Here is a 16403-nt window from a genome sequence, read left to right as displayed (position 1 = left end):
AATACAGAATATTATTTCAAACTGATGGGATTTAATGTGCACCTTGGGTTTCTTTGCTATAGCACTTAGCCACTTTCATACTTCTTTGCCAATGCTAATGATAACATTCAAACCTCTCATTTAGAATATCTACAATCGCATCAACCTGAAAAAGTTATTACTTGAAAAACAAATATTATGAAAGAAGAACCTTGCAAACTGATGGGGAATACCACAAATTGAATAATTTTGACAGATTAATGATCGATCGTGAAACAAAACGGAAAAATGTAATTGTGAACTTTGGGTTTCGTAGGCGTGCAATGAACATCAATACAGGTGGTTGTGTATCCTTTCTCCTAATCATGAAAAATTGTAGGATTACAAGCTCATAAGGTTGTTTGCTTATACAGTAACCTGTCTTCCCTGAGCACCTTACACAACGTTTTCAATTCAGAACAACTAAAGATGGCTGTTCTTTTGATTTGTTTTTCTGCCGAATCAACGCAGGCTTAATTTTACCGGATCCCATTATTTGTTTCCTTGTCCTCTATACACCAGTACATGTTCAAGGACATTAATTAGCTTGCATATCTATAGTCTCAATTCCCAATTTCGTGTCCTCAATGGACTCAGGGAGAACCACATTTGTTATTTGATTAAAATCTTGAAGTGTTTTTCAAGCTGATGATACAACACGTATTATTTTGGATTTCTTTTCAGGTATTGACAGGATATTTGTTGCATCACATTTATATTAGTTAAACACATTTAGAGAATTCTGCTTTTATTATGATTGTTATAGCTTTTTGGCAATCATTATGCATGAATTTCAGTGTCTTATTTCTCGGCATGTTAGATATTTTTTTCTTCATGATGTATTTTCTTCTATATTTAAGTTATAATTTTGCTTGAGACCTTGTGACTGAACCTTATTACTATTCGAATCCTATTTGCATTGTTACCAGTTGCAAGACAGTACACGAAAATATGTTCTGATTTCCCAAATTGGAATTTTTCATGTGATTTACGAAATTATATTCTTAACTGTCATAAGTGTCTTAACTGTAGATAAACTTTGATTGCTTGCTTGTTATTTAGTTTCTGAGCAGTTACTCTGTTTCAGCATTTTCTGCAAACTCAAGGAGAGTGTTTTAAGTTGTGTCCGATATTTAATATTGTTTTTGTTCCCCATATTATTTTCTTCGTTGATGATTTTATTGTTGCCTGTAATCATTTCTAGCCAGATAAATGTTGGGCTGGGATATGCATGCTGGGGGTGACATGCCAAGAGTGCCATAGCCAACGGTTTTTGGAATCTTACCAAAGTTGGTACCAGAAGCTCATTATGCATCTTAAGGTTGTAGCTTCTAACCTGTTTTTAATTGTTTTGCACTCAATTGAATGTTTACCTCCTCACATTTTCTGTTCTCTACACATATGGTTAAGTTCTCTATCTTACAATTTGAATTCTAATATTTGTGCTAGATTCATGAATTCACATGTGTGAAATTGTGGATCAGAATATGAAATAAATGATCAATTAGTTCCATCTTTGTGTTTGTTGATTACATGCATCAGGTATAGTGTTTTTTGTTTTGACACAAGTGTCACCCTAGCTTTGTTCTTAATAGTCATGAGATATTTGAACGCTAATCAGATTTAGAGCAGTAAATAATAGCAATAAACAGATGACAATATGGATGAAATGGAAGATATTAATTGTCACAGATGAATATTTGATTACTTAGACCTTTTCCATATAAATGCAATCAAAGGTATGATACCTTTTCAAAACAAGTGCATAATTATATTCCAGCAATTTAATAAACCAAGTTACTTTAGGCTAATACTTACGCAAAACCTCCCAAGTATTTATTATACTGCTTATATTTTATTAATGTCATGTTCATTAAATGAGACGTTTTTAATATGTAACGGGGAGCAGGTAATATTTTAGTGTCCTTAACTTGGACTTTACTTGATTTAATTTAAAATTCTGAACTAGGGTCTGGATTGTGCTTGGACAAAACTTGCTGATGGCTTTGTGTCTTCTTATTGTATGAGCATTTCTTGGTGGAATTTGTTAGAATGCACAGTCCACCAATAAAACTCCGGGGGGTGGGGGGTGGGGGGTGAATCAGTTATCCAACTATTATCACAATTATCAACTTTAAACAAACTTAACCATACAAGCAATATAATCAGAAACCATAGCAAGATACTCATGCACAATAACACCAGATATGTTAACAAGGCAAAGCCTTGATCAAAGGGAAAAGCTCGGTGGGGATGGTACCCACAAGATGATGTACTAATATAAATATTCCTTGTTAGAGGATGGACCCTGTTAGGAGACTTTGAATCCCTGTTAGAAGATTCCAACCCTGTTAGGAGTTGTGCCAACCATGTTAGGAGTTGTTGAAGACAGTTGGACTCACTGTCCAAACAACTTCAAGGGCAAGACCAATGAACCCACTGTCCAAATGATCTCTCTATTATTCCTTGTAGAATAATAGAAATGAATAGTACTTCCTTCCGCTGTCTTGTCAATCAGACCTCTGCTCCTAATCTTGTAGCTAGATCACAAAACTCGCATCCAATAATCCCTTGGATTGCTTACTCGCATTCAGTAAACACTCTTCTCCTTTTTGCACTTGGCACTTCATACAATGATCACAACATCTTACAAACAAGGAAAACATCTTTCATTTATACCATATCTTTAAAATAATACCTTGAGTCGGCCTTGAGCCTTTTCCAATTAATTATAATAAGATAATTAATTATGTACAATTACAATAGCACTGTCGGCTCATAGTCTATACAAAACTTCACACATGCGACACTAGGGCTTGCACATTTGCTGACATCACCATCCAACTGTCCTCTGTCACTGGTCACGCATCTTCTTATTACATCTCAGATGAAAGATATAATACAAACATCAGAAACTGTTTTTCAAGCACTATGTTTGTACTCCTCTCAGTAAATCAAGTACAACTTCCGTATATCTTCAACTTACGTGCTGCACATTAAACCTTGTCATTAGGACATAGTGCAAAACATGTCTATGACTGCACATCATCAGAAAAACAAAACCTTGTTCGTACAACTAAGATCTTTGTTTGCTACTCTGCTAGTCTTCACAAACTTACTTCTATATTGACATCAGCAACAAACATAGTCATGAATGCAACATGTCAATGCTCTCCAATGCTTAGGATACTCCCCTAATGTAGTATCATCGGCATTCATGCTAACAATCTCCCCCTTTGGCATTGATGGCAACATAGATGAAAAATAACTAAACTCCATGAATACCAAAACAATACTCTGCTGCTAATGTTCTTATCTTCTCAAATCCTCTTCATCAATCAGATTTGAAATCCTCTAGAACACTGCTCTTCTTCTTTAGGATCGGCAACAGTTGTTAACACTAAACAACTCACCATACATCAGAATTCCTTATGCTGCATATCTCCCCCATAGAGATATTCCTCCTTCTTTACATGAATCTTTCTAAATCTCCCTAATAAAGTAGAGACTTCCATGCACTCTCCCCATACATAGGAGATGTTTTTCATGCATATTCTCCCCCCTTGACATTAGTAACAAAGGCCTCATTATGTTAATTTACTGCTCCAATGTATAACCAGCTTGAGTGTCAAAAGACACTATTTATTACCAAATACCAAATACCATAGACTAAGAGTTCTCAATGACTCGGCTCCTCACAAATACTACCCCCATACGGGAAGCATCAACATTCAGTCCAATCTAACAATGGTCCTCTGTGCCACTAGACTGATGCACTCTCTGCATTATCTACTCAGAAGTAGGCAGGGGCATAACCTCAAGCATACCTTTTAAGTACTCATATGTATCTTTAGGTAAGGGCTTCATAAAGATATATGCAATCTGTTCTTTAGTACTCACATGCTCTAATCTAATCTCTTTTTCTTTTGCCTTCTCTCTCAAGACATGATACTTAATAGATATATGCTTAGTCTTAGAATGCAATACAGGGTTCTTAGACATACTCACTATGGTTGTATTGTCACAATAAATGATAAAAGGTTCTGTAAACTCAATTCTGATATCCTTCAACATCTGTTTTGTCCACATCACTTGATTTCAATTATTTGCTGCTGCAACATACTCTGTCTCAGCTGTACTATGAGAAATACAATCTTGTTTCTTGCTTGGCTAAGAAACCAATCTTCCTCCAAGGAAAATTGCTCCAACACTGGTGCTCTTTCTATTATCCATATTGTTTGCCCAATCCGCCTCAGTATATGCACATTGAGTGAAATCACTCGATCAATCATACCAAATTCCATAGTCAAATGTTTCTTTGAAATATTTGAATATCCTCTTTACTGCTGCATAATGATACTCCTTAGGATTAGTTTGAAATCTAGCTACAATCCCAACTACATTTGCTATATCAGGTTTAGTGTGAGTCAGATATTGCAAACCTCCAATCATGGATCTATACTTCTTTTGCTCAAACTGTAGGTGTCTCATCCTTGCTAGATAACTTGTGACTAGTTATCATAGGTGTACCAACAAGCTTACAACTTTCCAATCTAAGCCTTTTCAACAAATCTTTCAAGTACTTAGCTTGTGAGATGAAAACACCATCACTGTTCTGCACAATTTGCAATCTTAGGAAAAACTACATTTCTCCTATTATGCTCATTTCAAACTCATTCTTCATTTCTTCTGCAAACTTATCTCTTGCTTCATCATTACCTCCAAATATGATGGTATCAACACATATTACTATTATCAACAATCCATTCTCAATTTCTTTCAGATACAAGTTACTATCTACCGTACCTTCAACAAATCCAAGTTTTGCCAAATAGCTGTCCAACCTTACATACCAGGTTCTAGGTGCTTGCTTCATACCATATAGAGCTTTCTTTAGTCTGCATACCATATCTTTGTCTTCTGTCAGAGGAATACCTTCAGGCTGCTCAATATATACCACTTCTTCAAGTTCTCCATTTAGGAAAGCTGATTTAACATTCATTTGATATACTTTGAACTTCTTATTCACTGCATAAGCCAAGAACATTCTTACTACTTCAATTCTGGCTATAGGGGCATATGTCTCCTCATAGTCTATTCCTTCTTGTTGTGAATACCCTTTGCACACAAGTCTAGCATTGTTTCTTACAACTTTACCTTGTCCATTCATCTTGTTTCTGAATATACTTCTGCTAGGAGTTGTCAACTTAACTCTTTCTTATGCTCTAGGCTCAGATCTCTGCTCTTCAAACTGATTCCTATTATGCAAATAATTGTTAGTCTCAATTATAACTTTCACATTTTCATGGTTAGCCTTTGGATCGACAATAATTACCAAAGCTATCTCTTCTATTACTTCCTCATCATTAACCAATTTAGGCTCATCATCTTTAACATCACAGTCATTCAAGAATTTTTCCATGCTTTAAATTCTTCATCTTCATCAGAAAGTGAACTCTTCTTAGATTTTCTTACTCTCTTAGGACCTCTAGACGAAAAATGACCAAACTCTTTACATGTCCAACAAACAAAATATTTCATACCTTTTGGCTCTCTTTCCATAAGCAAATCAATACCTTCTTCAATCTTCTTGTCTTCTCCGGATATGGATCTATCTTTGCTTGTGCTTCTATTCTTTTGTATGTAGCAAAAGGATTCTAGATCAGGAAACTCAATGTTCAGATCTTTACATATTTCTGATAACTCACCAAGAATCTCCATCTTTTGTGTTTGAAATTTCCTCTATCTAACTTGGGACTATCTTTTCTGAGTGACTTGCCAGTGATCTCCCAAAGTTGTTAAACTTTTTCTTCAAGAACCTGATGACCAATATAACTGAGAGGGGGGGGGGGGGGGAGGGTTGTGAATTTGTTATCCAACTATTATCACAATTATCAACCTTAAACAAACTTAACCATATGAGCAATATAATAAAAAACCACAAGAAGATACTCATGCACAATAACACCTGATATGTTAACTAGGGAAACCTTAGATTAGATGGAAAACCTTGGTGAGGATGGTACCTACAAGATGATGTACTAATATAAATATTCCTTGTTAGAGGATGAACCCTCTACAACAACATTCAGTACATATCAATCCCTGTTAGGAGACTTTGAATCCTTGTTAGGAGATTCCAACCCTGTTAGGAGTTGTGCCAATCCTGTTAGAAACTGTGGAAGACAATTGGATCCACTGGCCAAATGATTTCTGTATTATTCTTTGTAGAATAATAGAAATGAATAGTACTTCCTCTGTCCTGTCAACCTGACCTCTGCTCCTTCTAATCTTGTAACAAATCACAAAACTCACATCCAATAATCCCTTGGATCGTTTACTCACATTCAGTAAGCACCTTTCTCCTTTTTGCACTTCGCACTTCATACAATGACCACAACATCTTACAAACAAGGAAAACATCTTTCCTTTATACCATATCTTCAAAATAATTCCTTGAGTTGGCCTTGAGGCTTTCCCAATTAATTATAATAAGATAATTAATTAATTATAGTTACAGTAGCACTGTCGGCTTACAGTCTATACAAAACTTTACACGTGCGACACTAGGGCTTGTGCATCTGCTGACATCACCATCCGACTGTCCTTTGTCATTGGCTGACCGCACATCTTATCACATCTCAGATGAAAAATATAATACAAACATCAGAAATTGCTTTCCAAGCACTCTGTCTCTGTACTGCTCTCAGTAAATCAAGTACAACTTCCGTACATCTTCGACTTACATGCTGCGCATTAAACCTCGTCATCAAGACAGTGTGTAGAACATGTCCATGACCACGCACCACCAGAAAAGCAAAACCTTGTCCGTACAACTAAGATCTCTATCTGGCTGCTACTCTGCCAGTCTTCATAGACTTATTGCTATGTTGACATCAATGACAAACGCAGTCATGAATGCAACATGTCAATACTCTCCAATGCTTAGGATACTGCCCCAATGTAGTATCATCAACATTCATGCTAACAGAATGACCTGCTATTTGGCATATGTCACAGAAGAGTTTTTTTGGGCAGGAGCCCTTAGTGTGAGCTATTCAGTCCGTACAGCTCAGGTCCCCTTCATCACTCCGACTGGTGTTGCCTTTCATTGCTTTAAACTCCATCATGTGAAGCATGTCTTTATGGAGAACTTGGATTTTTTGTATTTGATTCTTTGCCACTGCTTTGGCTAGAAGAATCCTTGTCATCGTCATCGGAGGATTTGCATTTCTTCTTCTTTGCTGTTTTGCTTTCACTCTCCAGGTCTATCTCTCTGTTCTCTCTATTCTAAGCATCGATGTATGATGCCTGTGGCATGATCTTCATTTTTCTGTGAAGGGCAGGCTTCAATCCCTCAATGAACCAATGTTTCTTGAGCCCATCCACTTGTGGGCTTTCCATGTTCCCCTCTAATTCTTTTAGTCGCCTTCCCTATCCTGAGGCGGTTTTGTACTTTGCTTGTTTGGTGTTATAAATTTCAGCCACAGTTTCATTATTGGCTCTAAGCAGTCAAGATTTTGTTTGAAACTCCTTGAGGTTTGCCAATGTGGCCATTTTCATTTTATCTGCATTAGAGAACCAATTTATAGAAATTGTTTTATCTACTCATCTTGGTCTGTCACCTTGTTGGCTGTCCAAATCGTTTCACACATTATACAATGTCGAATGGGATCTTCCTTCTCGTCAGCTGTGAACTTGGGTAGTTTTTGCTTTTGCACTATAGTAACTGGTTTAGTTGTTGGTTGTGTTGCTACCATTGTACTTGGTGTGGAACAACCAATTTTCTCAGGTTTTAATTAACAACTACATACTCAAAGAAATACAGTTATTACTTCATTTCCATAGGAAGACAGTTAAATCAGTTTTGTTCATATGAATGAGATTTACAGTTAGAAATCAATTAAACAAAATTTCTTAACTAAGAATTGAAATACCATAAATGAATTTAACATGGAAATTAAAATCTACATACCATGGAATTCGAGATCGAAATCAAACTAGGGATGCTTTTGCAACCACCTAGGTTAGTCCACAAATACCACTATAACAATATCAAATGATGACTGCCATTCAATATCGCTATATCAAAGTCAAATGATGATTACCATTAAACACCACTACGCTAGTTAGGGCATCACATAACACTATATCAATTAGGGCATCGATTACCATTGGATCATTTAGGGCATCAAATACCACTGTATCAATTAGGGCTTTAGATACCACTGTATCATTTAGGGCTCCATATACCACTGAACCAATTAGGGCTCCAGATACCTCTGTATCAATTAGGGCTTCAGAGACCACTGTATCATTTAGGGCTCTAGATACCATTGAATCAATTAGGGCTTCAGATACCACTATATCATTCCTTTCCTTCCGATTTCTTAACTGTGACATTAATTGCTTTTAACAATTAATAAAAAATAACTGAAAATCACGTTCAGTTGAAATAACTAGATCAATGATTAACTATTCACAACTGTATTCATGTTCAGCTGAAATAAATAGATTAACCATTAACTAGCATAACTATATTCATGATCAACTTTAATAACTGGATTAACGACTAACTAATATAACTGTATACAAGTAAATGCTCAACAAGAAAAAGAAGGAATAGAAATACAAGTATCTTCAGAGGATTGGTTGTGCAAGTTTTGGCTTTGGTGAGAAGAGAAGCATTGACATAGGCTTAACCTCCCAACCTCGGACCATACTTATCCCCACACATTCTATCAAATTAGAATGGCCCTCCCTATCTCGGGATTGGGCTTGGGATGTTCTTTAGTCCAACCACCTGAGCATCTTAGTGTTTTGAGTGTCCACTCAGTTATGAAATGGACATGCTTACATAACTGGCACTACTGACATCAAGTGATCATTAGATGGCAAACATGCCTATAAACTACCTTGGCCGAGGATTTCCGATTGGGTTCAACGACTCGATCACCACCGCTCGACTTGACAACAGGATTCATAATAGAGATGAGAATGAGCTATTAAATATATTTCATTTAAGGTATTCTTGTTTGATTTCTCTTTTGTTTTCTTACAGATTTAATCCACCTCATCACCATTTCATGGCTACCGGCTGGTGAGTCCTAGGTGCATTAAAATTATGAGCGCTCTACTCTTTTACAACTCTTCACCATATCATGGCTATATTGCTGGTGAACCCTAGGTGTTTTGGAAAGGTTATGAGCACTTTGCTCTTAATATCTTTTATCATAATCTGAGACAGCATAAGACTTGATATTGTCATCAGTAACTTCATGAAGGTTTTTACACATTTTGAGACTCCTTTTAAAGAGATACTACTCAACTTCTTTTAAAGATGATTCTGGATATAATGAGAATAAAAGAAAAACTCAATATAATTCTGAGGAAACAGTCAGCAAATTGCATATTTTAATCAGTCCTAGAGGAAAAGACTCCTAAGCTTAGCCGGCTGCAGTAGAATATGCATTCAAAAACCATAGAAAGGTAACTCATGACCTGATATGTATTCTCTGGGGAACTTGCAAATCTGATTGGCTCCCTCTCGTTTCTTCAGTGCTTAATCCTCAATATCCTAGCCGGAAGTACTTGCTCAGCTGAGTTGAAAATCACACAAATTGAACAAGGTTTTAACAAAGGTAAATTGCAGATGTATCAATGGCAGATTGCAGACGTATCAAAGGTAATTGCAGATGTTTCAATGGCAGATCGCAAATGTGTCAATGGCAAGATGCGGACGTACAATGTAGGGTCGAATTGGTTAATGAGACAAGGGAAATTTGAAATGTAGCAAGGCAGGAAGAAGTTCGGGCACCCAAGGAAAAAGGTGATCCTGTCTCTCCCTCATGTCTTCCATATATGGAGAGCGATCAGTTACAAAAGATTAAAGCCAATTCAAAATTCCAAGTATTAAATCAATTATGAAAAGAGAGGGGAAAAAAATAAAATAAAAAGTTGAAAAGAAGAGTTGGAAGGATTATAATTTTCAATATAATAATATATACTCATATATGTTCATATAAGTATATCAACGGGGTGACATCATTAAATTACGTTATTATAATTTATTGGTGCCATTTCATTTTTATATTTATATGTACGTATGTAAGTATATATTATAATAATATGATGAAGATCAATTAAAAATCTCTTGAGGTATGTTTTATATTTTAAATTAGATTATTTTATGTTGTCTTAAATTATTTTCTTAAAAGCTCATGCGGTCCCAAAAATGTATCTTGTGATCAAGTCATTGGGTCCTTTCCAAAGAAGTTTAAGGTCATACCTGCCGATGCTGATGACTGAACTAAGTGAACATCCCATTCCGATGATCCCGTTTAGCAATGTTTCCCCCCTCTACATCTTCTTTTGCAATCACTCATGAAAACACTTTCGCCATAATAATAATTTCATATAAACATAATAATCGTTATTTTAAATCAAGCAACTGCTAATCATCTAATAACAGTTAATGGTTAACGACCATCTTCATTAACAGTTAATACAATGTATATAAATAACTACCTATTTCACATGATCATGAAAGAATAATTTGTTAAATCTAATGGTTATGAACAAGTTTAAAATTAGGTCAAAATTTTGGGATGTAACATACCATTCCCCTTGTGTTTCATTGTCCTCGATGAAATTGAAATTGTAACGAACATTATAAAGGAGTATTAAAAATTGGAATATAACATACCATTCCCCTTTGTGTTTCATCGTCCTCGATGTTCTCTGAGTTCACTTTACCGTACTTGTGGTCATCTGAGTTGATTATGTTGTAGGATATTCTATTTCATATTCTTCTCATACTCATGTAGACACTCACCATATCATTAGTTCGATTCCCATATTGATACCTTCATATAAGAGAATTCAGGGTTCAGTAACTGAGAGTAAGATAAGTATTCAAAATTGGAATTCTTCAACTAGCAAGTTCTAGATCATAACTTGATCACATAATTTAAGTCACTTATACATACCACTTGGCACATGGCACTCATTAATGAGTAGATCATCCTTGCAGACTTGTAGATCACCTGAAAAAGGTTAATAGATCCATGTTTTCCATTTATGTAACCTCGGCCTTCATGCCCATCTTATCACAATAACATTTCATTAGAATAATCATCTCGTGATAACATATACACTTCATCTCCAAAACAATATACAACAACTCAATATGTAAAGTCAACATCACATGTGTATTATACATGTATAGCAGTGTGTCAAAGGGTAAAAACATGATATACTATGCAAGATCAGCATACATCTAATCAAGATTATAAGCATCTAAAACAAATCATAAGATTCTTATTGAGTAACTCATCATTCATCTATAAATATTTGGAAGTTTATCTTTTCCATTTGTGTGACCTAGGCTTTCATGTCCATCTTGTCAGTCTAATTGTTTTCAAGGAAAAACTCAAGTCAAACAAAAGTTTACATCTGTAAACAAGTTTCAATTATGTAAGTGTGTTTACTCCATACTGGGGCACAAAATGATCTTGTCGTTTAATCAACATCAGAAAAGATCATGGTTCACAATTTTATTTTCCTTCAGTTTAAGTTCAAAATAGATAACAAAATATTACTACCATTTCATATAAACAGGAACACAATTTTGTTTTCCTTTAGTTTAAGTTCAAAATAGATAACAAAATATTATTACCATTTCATATAAACAGGAATATAATTGCATAAAGTAAATGTTGGGAACATTCAACTGAAAAGAAATATTTAGCCATCATCAGGGTTTTAGATGACATCTCATCAAAGTTATAGGAGCTGGTTTGGATTGCGTAAGCCTCGGCATTGGGACCCAGTTTAATCTTCTCATTCTCTACTGAGAATGACCCTCCCTCCTAGGATAAGGCACATGTAGCATTTTGGTCCTGCCACCTGAGCATCTTGGTGTTAGAGTGTCTGCTTAGTAACAGTCAAGGTTGAGGACACACCTCCACCAAACCATCATTCTGTGAGCTGGCACTATTGACCTTTTAGTGATCTATTTTAGGCAAGCATGCCTTTAATCTACCTTGCCCAAGGATTTAAATGGGCAACAACCTGATCACCACCGCTCGACTTGACAACAAGATTCATAACAGAGATGAGCATGAGCTATTAAATATATTTCATTTAAGGTATTCTTGTTTGATTTCTCTTTTGTTTTCTTGCAGATTTATTCCACCTCATCACCATTTCATGGCTACCGGCCGGTGAGTCCCAGGTGCATTAAAATTATGAGCGCTTTGCTCTTTTACACCTCTTCACCATATCATGGCTATATTGCTAGTGAATCCCAGGTGTTGTGGAAAGGTTATGAGCAATCTGCTCTTAATATCTTTTATCATAACTTGAGACAGCATAAGATTTGATATTGTTATCAGTAACTTCAATAACGTTTTTACACATTTTGAGACTCCTTTTAAAGAGATACTACTCAACTTCTTTTAAAGATGATTCTAGATATAATGAGAATAAAGAAAAACTCAATATAATTCTCAGGAAACAGTCAACAAATTGCATATTTTAATCACAGTCATAGAGGAAAAGACTCCTAAGCTTTAGCCAACTACAATAGAATATGCATTCAAAAACCATAGAAAGGTAACTCATGACTTGATATGTATTCTCTGGGGAACTTGCAAATCTGATCGGCTCCCTCTCCTTTCTTCAGTGCTTAATCCTCAATATCCTAGCCGGAAATACTTGCTCGGCTGAGTTGAAAATCACACAAATTGAACAAGGTTTTAACAAAGGTAAATTGCAGATTGCAGACGTATCAAAGGTAATTGCAGACGTTTCAATGGCAGATCGCAAATGTATCAATGGCAAGATGCAGATGTACAATGCAGGGTCGAATTGGTTAAGGAGACAAGGGAAATCTAAAACGTAGCAAGATCGGGCACCCAAGGAAAAAGGTGATCCCGTCTCTCCCTTACGTCTTCCATATATGGAGAGCGATCAGGACTCCTTGGCTTCCTTCGGTTACAAAAGATTAAAGCCGATTCAAAATTCCAAGTATTAAATTGATTATGAAAAGAGAGCAAAGAAAAATAAAATAAAAAGTTGAAAAGAAGAGTTGGAAAGATTATAATTTTTCAATATTATAATATATACTCATATACGTTTATGTAAGTATATCAATGGGGTGACATTATTAAATTATGATATTAATATTTATTGGTGCCATTTCATTTTTATATGTATTTATTATAATAATATGATGAAGATCAATTAAAAATCTCGAGGTATGTTTTATATTTTAAATTAGATTATTTTATGTTCTCTTAGATTATTTTCTTAATAACTCATGGGGTCTCAAAAATGTATCCTGTGATCAAGTTGTTGCGTCCTTTCCAAGGATGTTTTGTTACAAGATTCAAGAAGAGTTGGTAGATTAACGGATTTCCGGATGATTCATTGATAAACAGAGGAACAAATGTGTTCCTTATAAAGAATTACAAGGACATTGTTTCTAAAAGAAACAACATAGATTGAAGACAAAATTAGAAACAAAACTAGAGACAGGATAGGAAACATTCCTATTTGGACTGAAGAAAAAAGAGACGGGATAGGAAACATTCCTATCTAGACTGAAAGATGGACTACAGACAAGTAGTTGACTATTATAGAAAGTATAAGATATTATCTTAATACCCTCCCTTAATGGTCAACGTACAGATGTCGGAACATTCTGTGATAATTGAGACCCTCCTTGGATCTACAGAATGCTGAAACCAAGAAGCTTTGCCAGAAAAGTGCTATGACTCAAAATAGATTACAAAACTTCGTTTTTGTGGAAAAAACAGTAAAACCCAGAATCTCACACAACCTTATGTATTACAGACAACATGAAATGATTTTTGAGGAGAAAATCAACAAACCCAGAATCTCACACAACCTTGCGTATTACAGACAACTTGAAATGATTTTTGAGGAGAAAATCAACAAACCCAGAATCTCACACAACCTTGCGTATTACAGACAACTTGAAATGATTTTTGAGGAGAAAATCAACAAACACAGAATCTCACGCAACCTTGCGTATTACAGACAACTTGAAATGATTTTTGAGGAGAAAATCAACAAACCCATAAAAAACAGAAACAGATTCAGAAGGCGAAAAATGCAGCTTCGCCTTGATCAGGACCCGGAGAAGTCGGACGCTGCGTAACACCCAGAACAAGTTGATCAGTGTTTCGATATTCGAAGATTGCGATGATGCGCTGCTTCCAGGTTCCATAATTGCGACCATTGAATTTGGAATTATGCTCGAGCAAAATATTTGTCAAAGATGCCATGGCACGTTTTTCAATGAGAAACTGTGAAAATTTGTGAAGACATGTTCTTCGAGGCAAAAATACGAAAGACTCAAAAGAATTAGAGAATGACCTAGAAGAGAGCTCGAAAAACCCAAAAGGAATCTGCTGTCATTTTCTGGATCTGCTGGCTCGAAAATCAAGGCACAAAAATCGAGGCACCTAGAAAAACGAACGACAACCTAGTTGAGCTCTCGAAAAACCCACCAAGAATCTACAAACAAAATATTTTTTCGACCCCAAAAATTAGGGTTTCGAAAAAAACGGCCCTACCTGAAAAAAAGCTTGAAAAAACTTCAGATTTCTTGATAAAAAATGGCAGATTTTTCTTCAAGGATCGATGTGCATGGACGAATGGGGCTAGAGTGTGTTGAACAAACATAGGCATACCCGAGTTCGGGAATTTCTCTAGGCCGAAAACCCTAAGCGGGTTTTAGAGAAATTCAACAGAAATAATTTTGAAAAAATTTAAACAAATAATTTCACGAAGAAATTATAAATTTTTTCGAAAAAATTTAAGTAATAACTCTGATACCATGTTACAAGATTCAAGAAGAGTTGGCAGATTAACAGATTTCCGGATGATTCATTGATAAACAGAGGAACAAATGTGTTCCTTATAAAGAATTACAAGGACATTGTTTCTAAAAGAAACAACGTAGACTGAAGACGGAATTAGAAACAAAACTAGAGACAGGATAGGAAACATTCCTATTTGGACTGAAGAAAAAAGAGACGGGATAGGAAACATTCCTATCTAGACTGAAAGACGGACTACAGACAAGTAGTTGAATATTATAGAAAGTATAAGATATTATCTTAATATGTTTAAGGTCATACCTGTCAATCCTGATGACTGAACTAAGTGAACATCCCATTCAAATGATCCCGTTTAACAATGATTCCCCACTCTACATCTTCTCCAACAATCACCCATGAAAACACTTTCATCATAATAATAATTTCATATAAACATAATAACCGTTATTTTAAATCAAGCAACTGCTAATCATCTAATAACAGTTAATGGCTAACGACCATCTTCATTAACAATTAATACAATATATATAAATAACTACCTATTTCACATGATCATGAAAGAATAATTCGTTAAATCCAACAGTTATGAACAAGTTTAAAATTAGGTCAAAATTTTGGGATGTAACATGGTGTCCCATAATTGTTTGGTACCCATGCACTTGATGTCCCCAAACTACTCGAAGTTTTCAAGTCTGGTAGGCTACTTTGATTACTGTGCCCCTGTATCCTGCCGACACTCGTGGCTGCATTGGTATCCTTAGCCTCTTCTCTTTGCTTCCTTTGGGTCTCCCTTGCCTCTATACGCAAGGTTAAGGTTAAGTTCCCAAGAAAACTTCTTGTTTCCTCAATGAATTCCTCCTCATTATTCACCTCACTATTTTGTTCTTCGTGGTAGCAAAATTCCTCGCCGTGTTTGCTACAACGACCTCGCCCTCACGTACCACCTCCTCTAGTAGTCCCTCGACGATTCTTTTGAACCTTTTCCTTCTTTCGGTTGTTGCTGCAATAATATTGCTTTCCAGGTAACCTCCGACTCCTCTACTTCTTTTTTGGAATTGCTAGTTTTAATTTAATTGATTTGGCATAAATATTTTCATTACACATCCACAGGAAAAGAACACATGATAAAGTCAAAGAACACTTTTGTTCATTATTGTTTGTGTACAATCTATGTTAGTGTACGAACATAATCATAATAGTGTATTGTCCTTTATTCATCTTCCCTTTCGGGGTTCATTACATAGTTCCTTTACAACGAGATTTATCTCTCTCCTCTTCCTCTTTTTGTCGTTCTTCCCTTTAGCAGTAGTATTCTGCGAGAACTTCTTGTCGTCAGTTCTTGTAGTTGATTTCTTCACTTCAGTTTTGTAGTGCCAGGATTGTTTGTGCTAACAATCGTTGAAGATGGCACATCAAGCGGTCTATAGCCGAACTTACTTTGAGAGCGCTCCAGACAACACCTTCTGGGATCCCTTCTCATGCTGCTTCTCTTCGCACCCATGTCTCAATAGATGC

General features: G+C 35.7%; 1 protein-coding gene across 2 annotated transcripts in view; it reads left to right on the top strand.

Annotated features, from left to right (window-relative positions):
* LOC149564498 (proline-, glutamic acid/leucine-rich protein) overlaps nt 1–16403 on the top strand; it is a 200349-nt gene that overhangs the window by 895 nt on the left and 183051 nt on the right. The window contains exon 2 of one of the 2 annotated variants that reach the window (XM_089818038.1): nt 1223–1339. In XM_089818038.1, coding sequence (XP_089674164.1) covers nt 1223–1339 — 117 coding nt within the window. The remainder of the gene's footprint in view (nt 1–1222; nt 1340–16403) is intronic. The other variant, XM_089818040.1, reaches the window with a different exon arrangement.

This window comes from Cupressus sempervirens, chromosome 3 (assembly GCF_028749045.1).
Source record: "Cupressus sempervirens isolate cs-2001-9-10 chromosome 3, ASM2874904v1, whole genome shotgun sequence".
Classification (NCBI taxonomy): Eukaryota; Viridiplantae; Streptophyta; class Pinopsida; order Cupressales; family Cupressaceae; genus Cupressus; species Cupressus sempervirens.
Note: the sequence above shows the minus strand (reverse complement) of the source record. Positions and strands in the feature narration are given on the sequence as shown.